Below are 16597 nucleotides of genomic sequence, written 5' to 3'. Positions count from 1 at the left end.
CCTCATGCCGTGCATTCATGTTTTGTACATAATATAGTCATCAGTATGAATGTAACTTTCAAAACTTCAACAAATCCGTAGTAGAAAGAAAACAACTTGCAATAGAAGGTAGAATTTGAAAAGCTAGTGAATAGATACACTAAAGTAAAGTTGACACCCACATTTAATAGATTTAAAAATTAATTTAATTAAAAGAATTAACAACAAATACACATAAACAGAAGCCGCCTCGGTTTTAGTTTCATGTTTTTTAAAAAATATGTTATATGTCTATTAGATATTTATTCAAATAATTAAGGTCCGTGATATAATTTCAATTTTGATGGACGGAAAAAAAATACTAATAATACCATGTCGATAAGATTGAATGCCAAGTCAAATAGAATATAATGGGACCATCTGTAGGTAGTCGGTGACTTATTTTCCATAAAAATACAAATTAATGACTAAGTATTATATATATTCCGCTTTAAAAAAAATTTTAGATATTACTCTAATTGAAACTATGACTACAAATTTTGTTTGATACACACACTATCAATAAAAATGATCACTTGATTTAGACAATGTGTAGCGGTTGAAAATTTATAACAAGTTGATTATTTTATAAACTAAATTAAATTGGTAATAGGTTCCCCGAAATTGAGGCACCAAGACATGTTTTACTCATAAATAGGAGTGAAAATTAAGTAAGCATGTTGTTGATTTAGTGCAACGCTATATATGGAGTATTTAAATTTTATTTAACCTTGAAATCAGGTCATTGATTAATGCAGTAATTAAGCACAAATCAAGTTACTAATCTATACATTGACGTGTTCAACTGACTAATCCAAGTTGTTAAATAAGTAATGTATAAATTTGCTTTTCAATTAGTTAGGTGTATGCATGTGATCCTGACCACGTTGGATTTTATGGATTTTTATGAAATTATTAAATCAATAGTCATTCTATGCGAAAACTCCTATTCCCACATCAAATCAAATTAAATTCTTCTAATATTCTTGAATTCACATAAAAATACAACTTGTCAAAAAAAAAAATCTGCCTCCATAATTACACATGGATTTTTGGCTAAGGAACGTTGGTCAAAATTTATGTGCTTAAAATCTTGACTTATTATTTATATTTATATTTATAGGAAATAGTTCAATTTTGGAACTGCTTTTTAAAATTAAAACATAAAATCATATCAATGCAAATATGTTAATATTAGTTGATATCACAAAATGCACCACAACAACAAAAAAGGTTAATGACGCTTTTTAATGCTATTAAGGACTCTAGTTTATGTGTCTAACTATATCATCAATGCTTCATAAAGTGTTCTTATTATTGGTGTCTCAATAAAATTAGAAGACAAATAGAAGCGTTCTAAAAGCAAAAGATTAAGATAATTTATCCTCAACTTATGAACGCTTTTTTTTGCGTCCTAAATTATTTTTATTTTAAACATTTTCAAATGATAGTAATAGCGTCTCAATTTTTGTATCTTTAAAATATACTATAAGTTTTTTGTAGTGACATATCTATTTACGATTCTATATCAGTTCCTGGCTCAATATCACCACGACTGATATAATTTTTGGTTGATATATTTTGGTTTTGCTTATCTGATTTATTGAGCCTACTTTAACCTTCAGATTCATATCCTCATGTAGATAGACACATTTGAGGCTATATACAATTAATTTAGCCGGACAAGGACACTAATGATGTGTCCGAGCTATTTGTGAATATTCAATAATTCTTCATCAATCATCATGCTATATAAGTGACATATTTTCATTGCCATTACTTTTATCATAAAGGTGAGGACAGAATTAGTTATTGGTAAACATTAAACTTATGTTTTTGTATTGTTCACACATGCAATAGGGGAATAAATAATTGAGGCGGCTTTAATTTGATTCGCATTTGTTAAACTTTATTCCATGTCCCACAAAACTAATATACAAAAAATTAGGATTGCATGATTTTTTTTTACTTTTTATTTTATTTTAGCTATTTCTACCTACTCCACTTCAGTAAAATTATCAAATAATTTTTACAAAGTGTTTGCTTTTTTGCTTTTGGATAAGGCGGAGGTACGTATTTTGAATGTTAAGTTCGTTAATGAAAAAAATACTAACATTAATTTGCTAATCATCTTAAATGGTTTGATCATCATAAAGTGACTAGTATTTTATCCGCAAAAATAGTAAGTACTCCACTGTCTCCACTATAACTATAGTCAGTGTCACTCCTAGAAATTTTATCATAGCATAAATGCATTTGAAAAAGAATACTGAAATAACCATGATATGACAGGCAAAATTAACTTTTCTAGAAGCAAAAGAAAGGTAGTTTCATTGAAACTTTGAGAAAATGAAAAATTTGAAAATGGAACACTTCACTTTCACATGCACATAGTGAAACTGCATTCTTGGCACTGCAAAGAAGACTTTTAGTATGGACAAAAATATAGTGGAAATATTGATAAAGATACCATCTATTCATTCACCTATAAATAAGGCCTCTTGTTACAAATCTTAAACACACAACTCCATTTGCTTCATTCTTTGCTTAAACTTAATTATTTTCTTAAATCAAAGATATAATTAATATCATGGGTGTAGTGAATTTCGATTATGAGGTTGTCACCACAATCCCACCACACAGGTTGTTCAAGGCATTCCTCCTCGACGGCGACAATCTCATCCCTAAGGTCATCCCCGGCGCCTTCAAGAGCTTCGAAACCCTTCAAGGCGATGGCGGAGCTGGCACCATCAAGTTGATCACCTTCGGCGACAGTATGTACTAGTTTTAATCTAACTATGAGAGAAACTGTCAAATTAGTTTCTCTCGTAGTCAGATTAATTATGAATCCTATTCTATTAAATTAAATTCCATTGTATTTTAATGATGCCATCCTATACATATGTACAGACAGTCCCTTCAAGTTCGCCAAGCACCGCGTGGACGAAGTCGATGAGGCCAACTTTGTTTACAAGTACAGCGTGATCGAAGGCGATGCTTTGGGCGACGAGCTCGAGTCGATCTCGTATGTCGTGAAGGTGACACCTGGTCCTGATGGTGGCTCCGTGGTGAAAACGAGCAGCTCGTACCACACCAAGACCGACCACCACAGCATCACTGAGGAGAAGATCAAGGAAGGGAAAGAGAAGGCAAAGGGTGTTTTCCATGCTGTGGAAGCTCACCTCCATGCCAACCCCCATGAATACAACTAAATCAAATGCCAAAAATATATGGAATATCAAATTGAGTGGAATAATTGTGTTTGAAGGTATTTGTTTGAATATGTAAAAGGTGTGTGAGTATTTCTATGCTTTTGTTGGCTAGGGCACTTTTGTCCTTTCGCAGTTTGAATGTAATTGGTTTGATAATAATGTATTGTATTGATTGCAATGAAATAATTCAAGATATTTGGAAGGCCATAAATTCATTTAAAAAAATTTATTTTAAATCCAATAAATTGATATACAAATCCAAACTAGAAATGAGGAACAGAGGAAAAACACAAGAAAGAGATTTTCACCTTCACCAAAAGAAGAGTTTCATACAACCAAACACCACACTCCAATGAGCCGCCGGTGAACCTCAGCGTCCAGGGAAAAAATTCCACGCTTTACGCATTATGTCGTCGTCTACAAATGGCCGCAGAGACCACATCTGACAATAGATTTCCAGTTCTTCCTGCGAAAACTTGTGGCTGAGGGAGCACACAATTCGGGCCTGCAAAGCACGATAGGTCAAGAAACGTTTTGTGACCGTTGCAGAGAGCTAAAGACGAGGACGTGTACCTGCATTGTGTAGTCTTGTTTCAACATACTGTATACGATAGCCATCATACTACCAGAGTCTGCAAGATCCGGTCTTCCCTGTACAATACACTTTTCATCTTTCTCATTTGCAGTTTGCTCAGTTGAAGCAATACATAAAACTGAGTTGGAGCTATTATCTACTCTGTTGTTATCGTTTGAAGTTTGCACGACAGATGCTGCCTTTCCCAGAAGGGATTCGAGTTCATCGAGAACATCTTTAGCTACAGCATCATATTTGGTTTGCAGAAATTAGCTAAAATCAGAAAATCACAACCAAAAAAATATAGCTACTGCAGTGTAGAACAAATGAAAGGAATATAATCTTCATGCAAATTGATTACTACATGAATAACGTGCTTAACCCAAAACCCAACACTATTATTGAAGAAAACAGAGATAGATGTGGCAAAAGTATATTTTTTTATTTTCGTAGTACTGATATAAGTAAAAGTCACACGAACTTTTAACCCAATGACTTTCCAAAAATTATGCACTTAGGTTCTTTTATATAACACGGCTAAGAGGATAACCATGAATTATTGACTTTCAAGAGAAAGCTTGTTATTTCACACTTGCATAATACAAATGACCTTGCAAATACAAAAGGTCATAAAGATAAGAAATTGCGCAGCTTTGAGATCTTATAACAGCTCTCTCTTGAAAGAGATCCCAAGCAATAAAAAAATCTGAGAAAGAACTACCTCTACTTATGTAGTATTGAAGTCCAAGATGGTGTGTATGCACTTCTGCACAATATCCAAAATTATCAAGAGAAACAACAAGATTGAGTTGCAATACCAAAACCAAGCAACCCAACGGCAATTACAATACAACAAGAATCAAAGAAAGAAGATAGTTCAAAAGATATCTAGCTCTACTATCTGGCATATTTAGTTTAAGATTGAATTGTGAACGCTGTTATGTTGATTTTTAGATGTTTAAACTTCTAATCTTATGAAAAAAAAATATGATTACGAATCATACACATACATAACATAAAAGATACATACATCTAAGATCATGGAATTAAACATAAAGTCAGTATGGTGTGAGAAAAGTTGTTTACTTGTGAGACACCAAATGGCTAGATATAACTCACCTAAACATAAATATACAAAAATAGTTCACTCATAAATTTAATAAACTATATACGGAGTACTATTTGGTAATTGGTTGTATATATCAGATGAAAGTTCTAATAGACTTGCACTTACCCACATTTTGTACCCTGTCATGATTGTTGGAAAATACAGCTTCAAAATAAGACATCACCTTTCTCGATCCATGAGCATTAACATTGCGCTCCACCAATGTAGATGTCTTATCGATTGGAGGCCTCCCTAAGAACCCAGGTCAGGTAGATCAATATTAACTGTTGAGCTTACCATCTAACATCATTCATCAATTATTAATAGTAAGATTGGAATCAAGTTGCTAAACTCTCGAATTGCTACTCTTGTTGCAGATAACTAGGAACAGAACGAGTTATGAAAATCACAACCAAGTCAAGCAGATTCACCCACCAAGTGCTTGCTGGAAGCGGACAAGAACACAGCTAGCCGTACACCTTAGTCCATCAAAATGTGCAATCCTAGCATCAAAAAAGGGTGATTATTGAGATTCACACCCAAAAGATGACCAAAAATACAATTACTTCATCATGAAATCTGAATATATAGCACTGATTTTCTCCTTGGAGTCTCGCTGCACATGCTCTTCATTTCCCATTCTGCATTGAAAAAGTTGATTACTCCACAGATAAGAGATAGCTCTGTAATGTATCCTACATAACATTACAAGATTACCTAATCTATCTACATAATATAGCTACTTCAAAAAGAAATGTAATTATACTCGATGGAGTTTCTCTAAATAAGTAGAACATTCGTAATGCAAGTTAATTCTCCACAGAAAGACAATCATGATCAAAAACTTAAATCTACACTCTACAACACTTAAAAACATTTCAAGATCAACAAAATTAGGCACACCATACTGAATTGCAACCAACACAAACATCCATGGATCTGCTACTTGGTTTGAGATTGATGATTTACATTGAAAAAAATATATATACTCGATCAAGTGCCAATTAAGAGGCATGCCTGAATTATTCTTTTCCTTAAATTAAAAAAAATTGACCAGAGAAAATAAAAGCTTCTGTGGTCTGCTACTTACATGCTGAAGGAGGAGGAGGAACGGGAAGTTTCACCGGCGGTCCGGCACAGAATGAGAGTGTGGAGGTGTGGAAGGAGACGGGTGGCGCTGTGAAAGAGGCGGACGGCGAAGTTAAAATCAACCTAATTAGTTAAGTTAATTAAAAATAATTTTTAAATCAGTTACCAATTTCCTGCGGTAAAATTCCCAAAATGGGCAAAAATTAGTGAAGTAGGGAGAGTTTATTTTCATTATAAAATGACAGATCATTTTGAAAATTTTGGATTTATCGATTCTCAACTACCCTAGTTTAGAAGCGATTTTTAAAGCAGGACTAGAGACCGGGAGAAAATATTCAGTGGTCAAGTGGACAATCTCTCGAGTGTATGTTAAAATAGCAGTATGATTTTTAAAATATTGCCACATCGTTGTAGTATGCCCGGAGAAAGTCAAGGTACATGTCTCATTTGTTTCTAGAACCTACACAGAATGACATATCAACCCAACACTTCGTCAAAAGAACGCTTTCTTCGAGGCTGTAGTTCGTCCTCCCTGGGGAGAATTCTTCGTTCACCTCCGGAGGCGGCAACTTCTGAGCTCGGTGTCTGTTCCTCTCCTTGGGCGCGGATGCCGAGGCGACGACGGGGGAGGCGGGGCCGGCTGCGGTGGCAGCAGCGGGGGTGTGACCTCGAGCGGAGGGGCGGGTGGGGGACGGCTCCATGTCAGAGAGCTCGTACGAATCCGTGCTGAAATCCGTGTGTCGAGAGGCCTATCGTCCGCATGGCTACAGTGGCGGACGATAGTCCGCCCGAACGCCCGATGCATCGGGCGGACGATTGGGGTTGCTCTAAATCTTTTACCCATCTATAAAAAAAGGAGAACAATGTGTATACGAGTTGATCAAACAGTAAAAGTCTCGAATATGTATTTAATTTATAATCTTGTCTATAAAAAAAAATAAGAGATACAACTTTATACCCAAAATTTATTATTTAATGGTGTAATATATTGTGATCTTTTTATATAAAAGCTTAAATGGTTTTGTGGCAAAAGGCATCTATGTCAGCATTAGAATGAGGATCAACCTCTCTTCTGCGCATTTTCGTTTTTTATCTAAAAGTATTGAACTTTTTGTATAATTATTAATTACATATCGAGTAAATTTATCCGAACGCAAATTGTACTACTATTATTTTATATTTTAAATGTGTGACTATTTATAATATTAATTATTTATAGTACATCTCATACCTTCAAATTAGAAATCACTATCATGGAGTAGTATTCTTCTTTTGTTTTGGCCTATATTGTTTATCTCATCTCGTCTATTAGGCCATTTCTCAGTAAAAGTCTCAAATACGCCCTAAGTTCACAATATTTCTTCTCCCATCTGCACCCATTAACACAATAGATGTATATGTATTATGTTTTCTATTTCTTTTCTTTGTAGTATTCCCAAACCAAATATGGATCATATCTAAAAGCCTCAACATAATCTGGTCATAGATTCACATCAAAATTCTTATATCGGCCTGGGCAGGGTACGAGGGGCTAATACGCTTTTAGCTAATAACAAAGATCAGGTATAACAATCTGTTTCAAGTTAGTCGACTACGAAAGTCTTCAGCCATGTCTGTAAGTTGCGTCTCGTCTACCAACCAAGCCTCAGTCTGCTTTCTTGTTAGAGTCTTCATCAGTCTCTTCAGATTTTGATTTCGATTCATCAAATGCCAACAACTGCATAAATTAGTGAACTCATATTATACTATGAGACTAACTCAGAAGATCTTAAGAAAACAAAAATGCTAGGCCAAAAATTCAATGTAAAACTCCAGAATCTAGAAATAGAAATGACAACTCTTAAAGCAAGTTTACTATGAGGGTGTACAGTTTGAAGGACAGATAGTTCGGTAGATATAAAGTAGGATACGGTTAAAATAAATAAAACCATATCCCAAATAATAATCATTATTCCACCTCTTTAGGTGGAACTCATATAATCCATTTCTAAATACTTCTTTTAACATCAAGGAAAGTGATACACCCCCAACTTTGGTGTGTATTGAAGAGGCAAGTAAGTGGATGGGTGGGGGAGTGGTGAATCTTCAATGCAGCCATTATCATTATCATTAATAAATGACAGTTCTGTGAAAGTAGAGAGTTGTTTTAATGCAACCATTATCACTATCTTTATTATTTTCATGAATAAGACTAGAAGTTGGAGATATTACTAATTTATCTACCATTGTAGTTGAACGGCAGTGGCAGAGGCTTTCCTTGTAGGAAAAAGGGCTTTCCCTTGTTGGAAGGAGTTGTCCATTTACTTTCTTAATTTCGTCCTATTTTTTTAGCCAAGTTATTCTGATGTCGGTTCATTATGCTACTTATGCCAGACATTTTCTAGAATTCACGGTCCACCAACCTATCACTCTGTATCAGAAAGTCCGCATTGGATATAGTGTCACACGTTTCTAAATTGACCAGCTTATATGCAAATTTACCTTCCTCGGAAAATAAAGAAACGACACTAACATGAAATACACCATAATGGAGGGTGTTTTAATATTGTACTAAAATAAAAATCAAAAGAATAACTGACTTACGGGTTTAACTTCACCATTCCATATGCAGTGAGCAGCCAAAAATCCAATGACACCAGGCACGATATAGAGCAGAGCAGGCTGGACAATTAATTAGAATTGAAAAACACAAAGACTAAGATTAAGTAAAAAGTATAGTATAAATGAAAATGATCTTTTTGGGCCAAATCCAGTCTTTTCAAGGAGATTACGCACTTGTGCAGCTTGAAACCAGTTCATTACGATGATTGTGGCGACCAGACCAGCTGTATATCCTAGGAAAGCACTCTTAAAATATTGGCTGTCCTTCCCTCTTGAGGCATCAAATCTAAGAGCTAATGCTACAAAAATCCCTGAAAAGTACAAGCCAAATTAAACTACTGATTGAGCTAGAAGGTAATTCAGTCCTACTCATACACAAAGAATGCCTATGAAATGAACAAAGGAAGAATAGTCATATACCCATTCCAAGCCACCTATATACATGAAACATGAAAAAGAAGTAACAGAGCTAAATAGTAGAAGTATCTCTTATCTATTACTGTGATATCTAAATTAATCAAAATTGTAATAACACTTATCTACAGTTGTCATCTATATACATATATATGCATATAAAACTATTTTATTCAAATACATAACTCTTACATGAATCACACCACATACCATTTTGCTAGTAAATGAAAAAAATACATGGTGTGATGCTATACTCATGTGCACATTATTGAAATCTGCTGTGCAAGTAGATAACAAACAATAAGGTACTCCAAATCATTAATCAATAGCTGAAACTGAAAAGTTCATACCAGGAATCACTATATCACCAAGTCCTAACATTGAAAATGGGCGAGCAGAATTTGATGTAGGGAACAAAAGCTGCAATAAGTAAAGTATTAGTGTTTTCAAAATTCTGAGTCTTAACTAGGAACGGCCAAGCTAAGTAAAACAAGTTATAAGTTCAAGTATGCACCTTTATTGGGGCATCAAAAGATTTCGCAACGCTAACCATAACTGGGGTGAAGAAGACCCAGAATATGTCATACACAAAAAGCCCAGCCTGTTATTGGTAGAATATATGCATTAAGTACAGAAGGGAATGGAGAAAACAATAGTTGCCAGAAAAAGAAATCCAAAATCTCACTCTAGGCTCATAGAGAAATGGAGTTGAGAAGCTAGGTGGTTATGTGATAGCCATTCATTTTATAAAAATATATACTTACCAGTAGGATGGCTCCAGTCTTGAACGAGCCAAGTGAAAGCATTTCAATTCCCTGAAATTATTATGTAGAAGAAATGAAAATGGTCAAAAAAAGCTACTCCTACAGATAAATGTTACTATTATGATTTAAGATCTCAAGTTTCAATGTGCACCAGCTTAATCCACAAGAGTCATATAGTAAGTCGGATGCACAGAGATAAAATATCACTTATTGTAATGTGTTATAACCTGAATGGAGAAGGCGAGCCCCAAGATATTGTTAGCTAGCCAATGCTTCTGCTTAGCATACCAAGCGCAAAAGAAGGTTCCAGGAATGGCAGCAATTATCTGTGATTTTGTAAACTCAAACTCCAAAGCTGCGAACAAATATATAAATAAGAATGCCAGCATATTACAAGCAACAAAATGTCGATAAGATTAAACAGTATTCCAGTGTTTACAATTAATTGCTCCCATAACCTTTTTGGGTATAAAAAATATAACTCGCATTCTAAAATGAATGTTTTAATTTAGAAAACTATTCTGGTACTAAACAGCCAAGATACAACTCTAAACTATAATCCAAGTCAACTAAGATATATGGGTATTATCTTTGGTTGAATACCCGAAATGAAATGAGCAGCAAACTGGGGATTCCCAAGAGAAAATTGTGACGAGATAACCATAAATTTGCTATTAGATGATAGAAAAAAACAATACAAAGTTATTGGCAAGTTCATACACTTAAAATATGGGAAACGAAATGTAATAACATTATCATTCCATGGTTTGGGTAGAAATCCTTGAATTTCAGGCAGCAGTGTTGCCCTACAAAGTTTACACAAAGTAAGGAATATTAATATAACATCATAATAAAGCCAGATAAACCAATAAAGATGACTAAGCTAAATGAGATATAATCCGTATGAATGGCTTACGCTAGTGCAGCAATCCCAAGTAGAAAAAAATAGCACGTCAAAACTGCATTAACCAAGTCTTTTGACAGAAATTTGAAAAGTAAAAATAGTGACAGCAACATTGCACTCCCAACCAATGGAAACCGCATGGCATGTTCGTTGGACATCGTTTCCTGAATTATTTAATTTTGTGATTTATAACATATTCCTCAAGGCTCAAGCCACATGTTTTATCAGATGGAAATGTAATAGAATCCAACTTACTGATGGCGGAGTAGGCTTAACAGAGCGATAACATCCCACGTAGACAGTTAGACAAGCTGTCAAAATGACATTCAAATTTGGGTCTACCTTCACAACAAGTGGGGCAAGGGTCAAAGCTGTAACAATAAAGCATGAGGTCAGAATGTACCAAAAGAAGATACCACGATGTGTAAACTTATTCACACTACACAGTTTACAAATACACATTTTCACGAAAATGAATATGGAAGTTCAAAGAAACATTAGTGCCTAGGAATACATATACAACACTCTCTGACCAAGTTGTTCCCAAATCCAGAGGAAGAAATAGCTTATAAAATTATCCTTGATGATTTTAGGACTAGCCACTGCATCAAGTTGGGGTACAAAATATGATGGGGTTAATAAAGTGAAATTAATATTCCCACAAGTACATAGTATAAAAGTTGAGGAATGTCAACCAAGTTTCCACAAAACACTCATCCAGTAAAACAAATAACAATGAGGTTAAGGCAAACTACCCATCTTCACTTTCACTTCAACTCAAATTAAGTTCATAACTCTCATTTGGTGGTACAGAAATTAAAGAAAGACAGCAGGTTTCACTTTCATGAGACCATATAAACACAATGAAACAGAAAATGACATACCTGCCAGAGCCAAATTAGCAAGGCGCTCATGGTTCTTCATTCTAATTACTTCAGAAAACTTGAATCGTCCCTCAATCTATAGTGTCACAGTGTGTCTGTTGTAATATGCAAGATGAGGTATTAATAACATGAAATAAAGCACTGGAACATAAGATTTGAGCTCCAGGACACCATTATACCATATAAGTTCATGTTTAATCATCACTCATTTCTGCTCACCACTTTTTTTATTCTATAAACATGCATGAATACCTAAACCCTAACAACACGTTGTCTTAAGTATAAAAGATATAGTTGGCACATGAATCTCGAGAGCTGACAATATCACTTGATTGTGCATTGTATGATCACCATAACTAGATTCTAAACGAGCCGAGTATTCTCGATAACACAGTGCTGTTGAGGAATGACAACAAAAATTGTCTTTCTCGATTAGTAGATTAAATAAGCCTTTGATAGAGAGAAACCTCGAGGTGTGAACTACACATCACAGATCACAATACATCAATAAACTTCCACGAATATATACATAACATCCATTAGTCAATGCAAAATTCAAACAATTTGACATTAAATTCGATATCTCACAAATCTTCTTATTCATATTTTAAGATCTATCAATTCGAAATCTTAGATCTCACTACAAAATCCAACAAAGAGTGTACTGAGAAGGGAAGAAGAAGCGCCGATGGAGAAGAAGATGCAACATCGGCGAAGAAAAATTGACCTGAGAAGAACACGGCGAGAACAAGTCCACGGCGGGGGAACTGACGCGGTGGTCGGTCCGCCGAGAATAAGGAAGAAAACAGGCTGAGGCGGCCGCGGTGAGAGAGTGAGAGAGGAGAGAAATGGAAATTTATTTATTTATTTACTTTAGGCCTTTTGTTTTTATTATTCATTTATTGCATTTCAATGGAGTAGTAATTCGTCAAACTAAATGTTTTTTTTAATTTTTAATTTAATTAATTAGAATTTTAAAAATATAGATATATTTAATATTTATGCTGATAACAGAGTTCAAATAAGTAAATTTAGTCGACTAAAATTCGTAAGAAATAATCTATGTATGAGCTATAATTTTTTATACACAAATTATAAACCACTACTACGTGTTTTATGGAGTATTTATATAATTACGGTTACAAATTTTTATGTGATTTGCAACTGTTCAGAAATGAACTTAGTTCTTTTGTAAATTGGAAGATGATGTTTCTGATTAAGAATTCGCAAACAGAAAATTTTAAATAAAAAACAATATTTTATCATCAAGAAATTAAGAGGAAAGCATAAACACATGTATAAACACAGATAACATAATTAGAATCAAATTCAGTAGATAAATTGTCACACACCTGCAAAATATGAACGCTTGACACCTCCAGTATGTGTGAATTTCACTCAGAAAAAAAATCAGTTTCCTCTTTTTTAACGCGGTAGAAATAAGAAACTAAAGAAAAATCAATAAATAGGCATTCTAGAGCCACGTCTCTGAACGGTCATTCTCCCAATAACATGTTGCCACATCAGATAATTGCTCATCTCACTGCAATAAATTTTGAATAATCTACAATTTCTTCTATTGTAAGAAATCTGAAAATAGATTATGCTGTAAATTTCATTTGCCATAATTATATATAGCAATCCACATAGAAAAATGATAAATTATATATCTTATGTTATTATTATTTGTAAGCATTCTTATTATCTATTTTATTTATTAATTACTACAAAAAGTGAAAAAAATCCACCTCCAAAATATCCACATTACATCACCTACCATAATAAAAATCCAATTTTTATGCAATTTGGGTTTTGAATCCACTATATTGGGCCCTAAAATAAGGTTTTAAACTTATTTTTATTACTTACTATTTTAAAAATTCAAGAAGGAGAAAAAAAAAGATTTCACCAAATTTGGCACATAGGCACTTTTTGAAAAACTTTCAGAAAAAATGAAACTTTGCTTTGATTTTAATAGTATATGTTAGTTATATATATATGTAAAGGCGTTTTAGGAAGCATGACACAAAAATTAATCCGAAGCTACGGCCATTTATGGTGTAGGCAAAAATTATGTTACGATCACTATTCATAAATTTGGCACACAAATTGGTCCTACGCCTAAATTCCGATCGATTAACTTTTGACATATTATCATATTCATGCCTCATTAATTTTCCCAACAACATACTTTAAAATGTCAAAATTATAAAATAGTAGTAGTAATAATTTAAATTCAAAACCATTTATTTTCTGAAAATTTAACAAGTAGTAGATAATAGTCTCTCTATCTAAAATTTGGATACAGCATTAATTCGGAATAGAAAGTAATTTATACGTAAGTTATTCTATTTTGCCCTTATTACTTCACAAAATAATTTCATGATTCGATATAAGTGATAATAACTACTCCATATTTATAGACATTTTAAAGCAATGTAGTGTATATCAATTTGAAAACTGTACGTAATACAACTGTCTATATTGCAAATTAATATATTATTTTCACAAATATGAAATAAAGTTATGTTTGTAAAATAAGATTTTAAGATATTGGAACATTAAATATAACAAAGAAAACAACTACAAGAGTTATACATTATGTATTCATATAGTATATAATATGACAAATCAAAGTTTAATAAACTTCAAGCAATACATTCTTCCACAACATTTTATTGAAAAAGTGACAACTCAAAGCTCAACAAAACAAGCCATAATTTAATTAAAACTGGTAAAATTAACAGAGGCTAGTTATAATTTTTCCAATTTAGTTGTATTCGTTGGGGTTTGCTTGGAGGTAAGCTTCGACAGCATGGAAGAATGCCTTAGCTCCTTCATGTCCTTGTTTGATCTTCTCTTGAATCACATTTTGGTTGTCTCCTTTGGTGTGATATTTGCTAGTTACCTTATACACACAACCTCCATCTGGACCGTCTTCAACCTTCATGTCATACGAGACAAGCTCAAAATCATCTTCGAGGGCTCCACCTTCGATCAGAGTGTACTTGAATACACGATTTGCCTCATCGATTTCATCAGTTCTATGCTTTGCGCTCTTGATTTGGCCCCCTATTTGACAGAAATACAAGAATATTGAAGTTATTTTCTACTTTTTATATAGGAGTATAAATTACTTCTATTTGATATATCAAGATCGATTAGGTTATGTTTCAATATTATTGATGTTTGATTTATCCAATCTCGGTCCATCATTCATTTAAACACGGTAAGACTTCTATCCAAATCTATGAATTATCTAAAGGCAGTGATTGTCACACCATAAATTCATTCATTTGACCCGTGACTAATAATATTATACCCAAATTACCCTCGACAAATGTATATAATATTTGAACTTTCAAAATAAATAAACAGTAGGTACCTTCAGCCCAAGTGATCAGCTTGACGGTACCAGCGCCGCTGTCACCTTGAACGGTTTCGAAGCTCTTGAAGAAGCCCGGCAACACCTTTGGCATGAGGTTGTCGGAGTCGAGAATGAATGATTTGAATAGTCTTGCCGGAGGGATCGAGCTGCTGATTTGTAGAACGTCGACGATCACACTGCCCATGATTTCCAAATAAAATCAAACTAACAACTCAAGAAAATTATAAAGCTGGAATTCTTAGAGAACAAGATTGGATTGATTTGTGGTGGAACAAATGGCCATCTATATATAGTGTAGGCAAGGTTAAAATTGTCATATTACTCTCCCTTATACAATTATATTTATTATATATATATATATATATATATATATATATATATATATAAATCTGGACCTCTTTGGTTTGCATTTGAATTCTTCTCTTCTAGACAAAGTAGTCATTTCCAGTCAAGCTATTTTGAATTTATGACAAACTTTATCTAATTTACACTTTTCTAAATGGTCAGTCATCTCTCTACCTATTTCTTTTATTACTACTTATCCACCTAAACTTCAATAGTATAGTTTTTTTTTTCATTCCTCATGTCACACCCTTCAACACGATGACAACTTTTTATCACGAGATCCTATCTCACAAAGACACAATTTTCTAAGTCAATGGACATGTCTTATCTAATAAATATGATTATTTATCATAATTAATTAACTTTCGCAACTTACTAATATATGTCTAGAAAATTGATAAAAATGTTATGTTTTCATCATTCCAAAATAGGAATTTCTGTTGAATAAGTCTATTTTATTGACTAGTAAAAAGGATATTGAGAACCAACTAAATTTATTACCAAATTGGTCAACAAGGGAGGCTGCAATATAGGCAATTTTTTTTTCTTTCTAGAGGATTTCTCGTATATTGACGAATGCCAACATCGAAAACCCGTATAATAATAACTAACAAGTAACACAACATATGTATCTCTCTAAAAATTAAATAGTCACCATAAAACAAAGCTCTTTGTGAACACGAATGTGCTCGCTTTATCTATATCCTTTGAACGAGTGAAACTGAAAATGAATTTATTCTTTAGTTTTCATACTCCGCTTTAACTACAAAGGCACGGTTCTTGTCAAAAACAAAACCCCAAAAACTAAGTATCAGTTCTACAAATAATATACTCCTTTTTTTGTCATTAGTTATCTCTAGTTTCTTTTATGGTCGTCCGCCAATATTTGCCACATTTATTTTTTACTATTTTTGGTAACGGACCTCACATTCTATTAACTCATTACATTCATATATTATTGAAAAATTAATATATAAAAATAGGACTCACATTCAACTCACTTTTTCAACTGCCTTTTTATCATGAGTACATTTTTTAAATTTGTGTCGAGTCAAAGTGTGACAATTAGTGGCGGACATAGAGATACTAAACATAATGGTTATTAAAAGAATATTGCAAATCCAAAATATTATAAGGCGCTTATAGCATATAGAATGATCCACATCCACCAATTGCAAAATGCTTGGAAATTTCCAAACACAAAAAGTGCTCGGTAAAGAGCTTTTATTTTGTAGTGAATACTTTATTCAAACAGGTAGACATTTTTTTGAAATATTCAATCTAAAGTGATAGTAC

At 33.4% G+C, this 16597-nt stretch overlaps 4 protein-coding genes across 5 annotated transcripts; 1 reads left to right on the top strand and 3 right to left on the bottom strand.

Moving 5' to 3' along the window:
- Nucleotides 1-2531: 2531 nt before the first annotated feature.
- LOC121796096 (major allergen Pru ar 1-like) lies at nucleotides 2532-3441 on the top strand. Its single transcript, XM_042194832.1, has 2 exons — nucleotides 2532-2792; nucleotides 2929-3441. Exons 1-2 carry the CDS (start codon nucleotides 2609-2611, stop codon nucleotides 3228-3230), a joined length of 486 nt encoding a protein of 161 aa, XP_042050766.1. The 5' UTR covers nucleotides 2532-2608; the 3' UTR covers nucleotides 3231-3441.
- On the bottom strand, nucleotides 3424-6702 carry LOC121797044. Its single transcript, XM_042195780.1, has 8 exons — nucleotides 6466-6702; nucleotides 6003-6124; nucleotides 5479-5553; nucleotides 5348-5415; nucleotides 5039-5164; nucleotides 4526-4570; nucleotides 3804-4045; nucleotides 3424-3735 (listed from the first exon to the last, which is right to left on the bottom strand). Exons 1-8 carry the CDS (start codon nucleotides 6700-6702, stop codon nucleotides 3601-3603), a joined length of 1050 nt encoding a protein of 349 aa, XP_042051714.1. The 3' UTR covers nucleotides 3424-3600.
- A 746-nt stretch (nucleotides 6703-7448) lies between these two features.
- Nucleotides 7449-12995, bottom strand: LOC121797478 (signal peptide peptidase-like). Of its 2 annotated transcripts, none has more exons than XM_042196241.1 (12): nucleotides 12921-12995; nucleotides 11569-11663; nucleotides 10940-11055; nucleotides 10697-10848; nucleotides 10501-10586; nucleotides 10008-10135; nucleotides 9781-9831; nucleotides 9531-9617; nucleotides 9367-9436; nucleotides 8777-8913; nucleotides 8585-8662; nucleotides 7449-7718 (listed from the first exon to the last, which is right to left on the bottom strand). In XM_042196241.1, the coding sequence occupies exons 2-12, from the start codon at nucleotides 11606-11608 to the stop codon at nucleotides 7647-7649; spliced, it is 1017 nt and encodes a 338-aa protein (XP_042052175.1). In that variant the 5' UTR covers nucleotides 11609-11663; nucleotides 12921-12995; the 3' UTR covers nucleotides 7449-7646. The 2 variants fall into 2 exon arrangements, with proteins under 2 accessions (XP_042052175.1, XP_042052174.1); XM_042196240.1 differs by lacking the exon at nucleotides 12921-12995 and adding an exon at nucleotides 12296-12431.
- A 1141-nt stretch (nucleotides 12996-14136) lies between these two features.
- On the bottom strand, nucleotides 14137-15200 carry LOC121797477 (major allergen Pru ar 1-like). Its single transcript, XM_042196239.1, has 2 exons — nucleotides 14954-15200; nucleotides 14137-14640 (listed from the first exon to the last, which is right to left on the bottom strand). Exons 1-2 carry the CDS (start codon nucleotides 15138-15140, stop codon nucleotides 14339-14341), a joined length of 489 nt encoding a protein of 162 aa, XP_042052173.1. The 5' UTR covers nucleotides 15141-15200; the 3' UTR covers nucleotides 14137-14338.
- Between the last annotated feature and the right edge of the window lie 1397 nt (nucleotides 15201-16597).

This window comes from Salvia splendens, chromosome 3, assembly GCF_004379255.2.
Source record: "Salvia splendens isolate huo1 chromosome 3, SspV2, whole genome shotgun sequence".
Taxonomy (NCBI): domain Eukaryota; kingdom Viridiplantae; phylum Streptophyta; class Magnoliopsida; order Lamiales; family Lamiaceae; genus Salvia; species Salvia splendens.
This window is presented reverse-complemented; position numbering and strand designations above follow the sequence as displayed.

Bases quoted from the DNA above. Each gene is read 5' to 3' on its own strand.
- LOC121796096 (XM_042194832.1), top strand. From the start codon at position 2,609: ATGGGTGTAGTGAATTTCGATTATGAGGTTGTCACCACAATCCCACCA. The intron at 2,793-2,928 runs GTATGTACTAGT...ACATATGTACAG, and splicing joins GTTGATCACCTTCGGCGACA to ACAGTCCCTTCAAGTTCGCC.
- LOC121797044 (XM_042195780.1), bottom strand. From the start codon at position 6,702: ATGGAGCCGTCCCCCACCCGCCCCTCCGCTCGAGGTCACACCCCCGCT. The intron at 5,554-6,002 runs GTAAGTAGCAGA...TTTTCAATGCAG, and splicing joins TCCTCCTCCTCCTTCAGCAT to AATGGGAAATGAAGAGCATG. The intron at 4,046-4,525 runs GTAGTTCTTTCT...ATGATGCTGTAG, and splicing joins TCAATACTACATAAGTAGAG to CTAAAGATGTTCTCGATGAA.
- LOC121797478 (XM_042196241.1), bottom strand. From the start codon at position 11,608: ATGAAGAACCATGAGCGCCTTGCTAATTTGGCTCTGGCAG. The intron at 11,056-11,568 runs GTATGTCATTTT...TTATTGTTACAG, and splicing joins TGCTAATTTGGCTCTGGCAG to CTTTGACCCTTGCCCCACTT. The intron at 10,136-10,500 runs GTATGAACTTGC...ATTTGTTCGCAG, and splicing joins TCGTTTCCCATATTTTAAGT to CTTTGGAGTTTGAGTTTACA.
- LOC121797477 (XM_042196239.1), bottom strand. From the start codon at position 15,140: ATGGGCAGTGTGATCGTCGACGTTCTACAAATCAGCAGCTCGATCCCT. The intron at 14,641-14,953 runs GTACCTACTGTT...TCTGTCAAATAG, and splicing joins GCTGATCACTTGGGCTGAAG to GGGGCCAAATCAAGAGCGCA.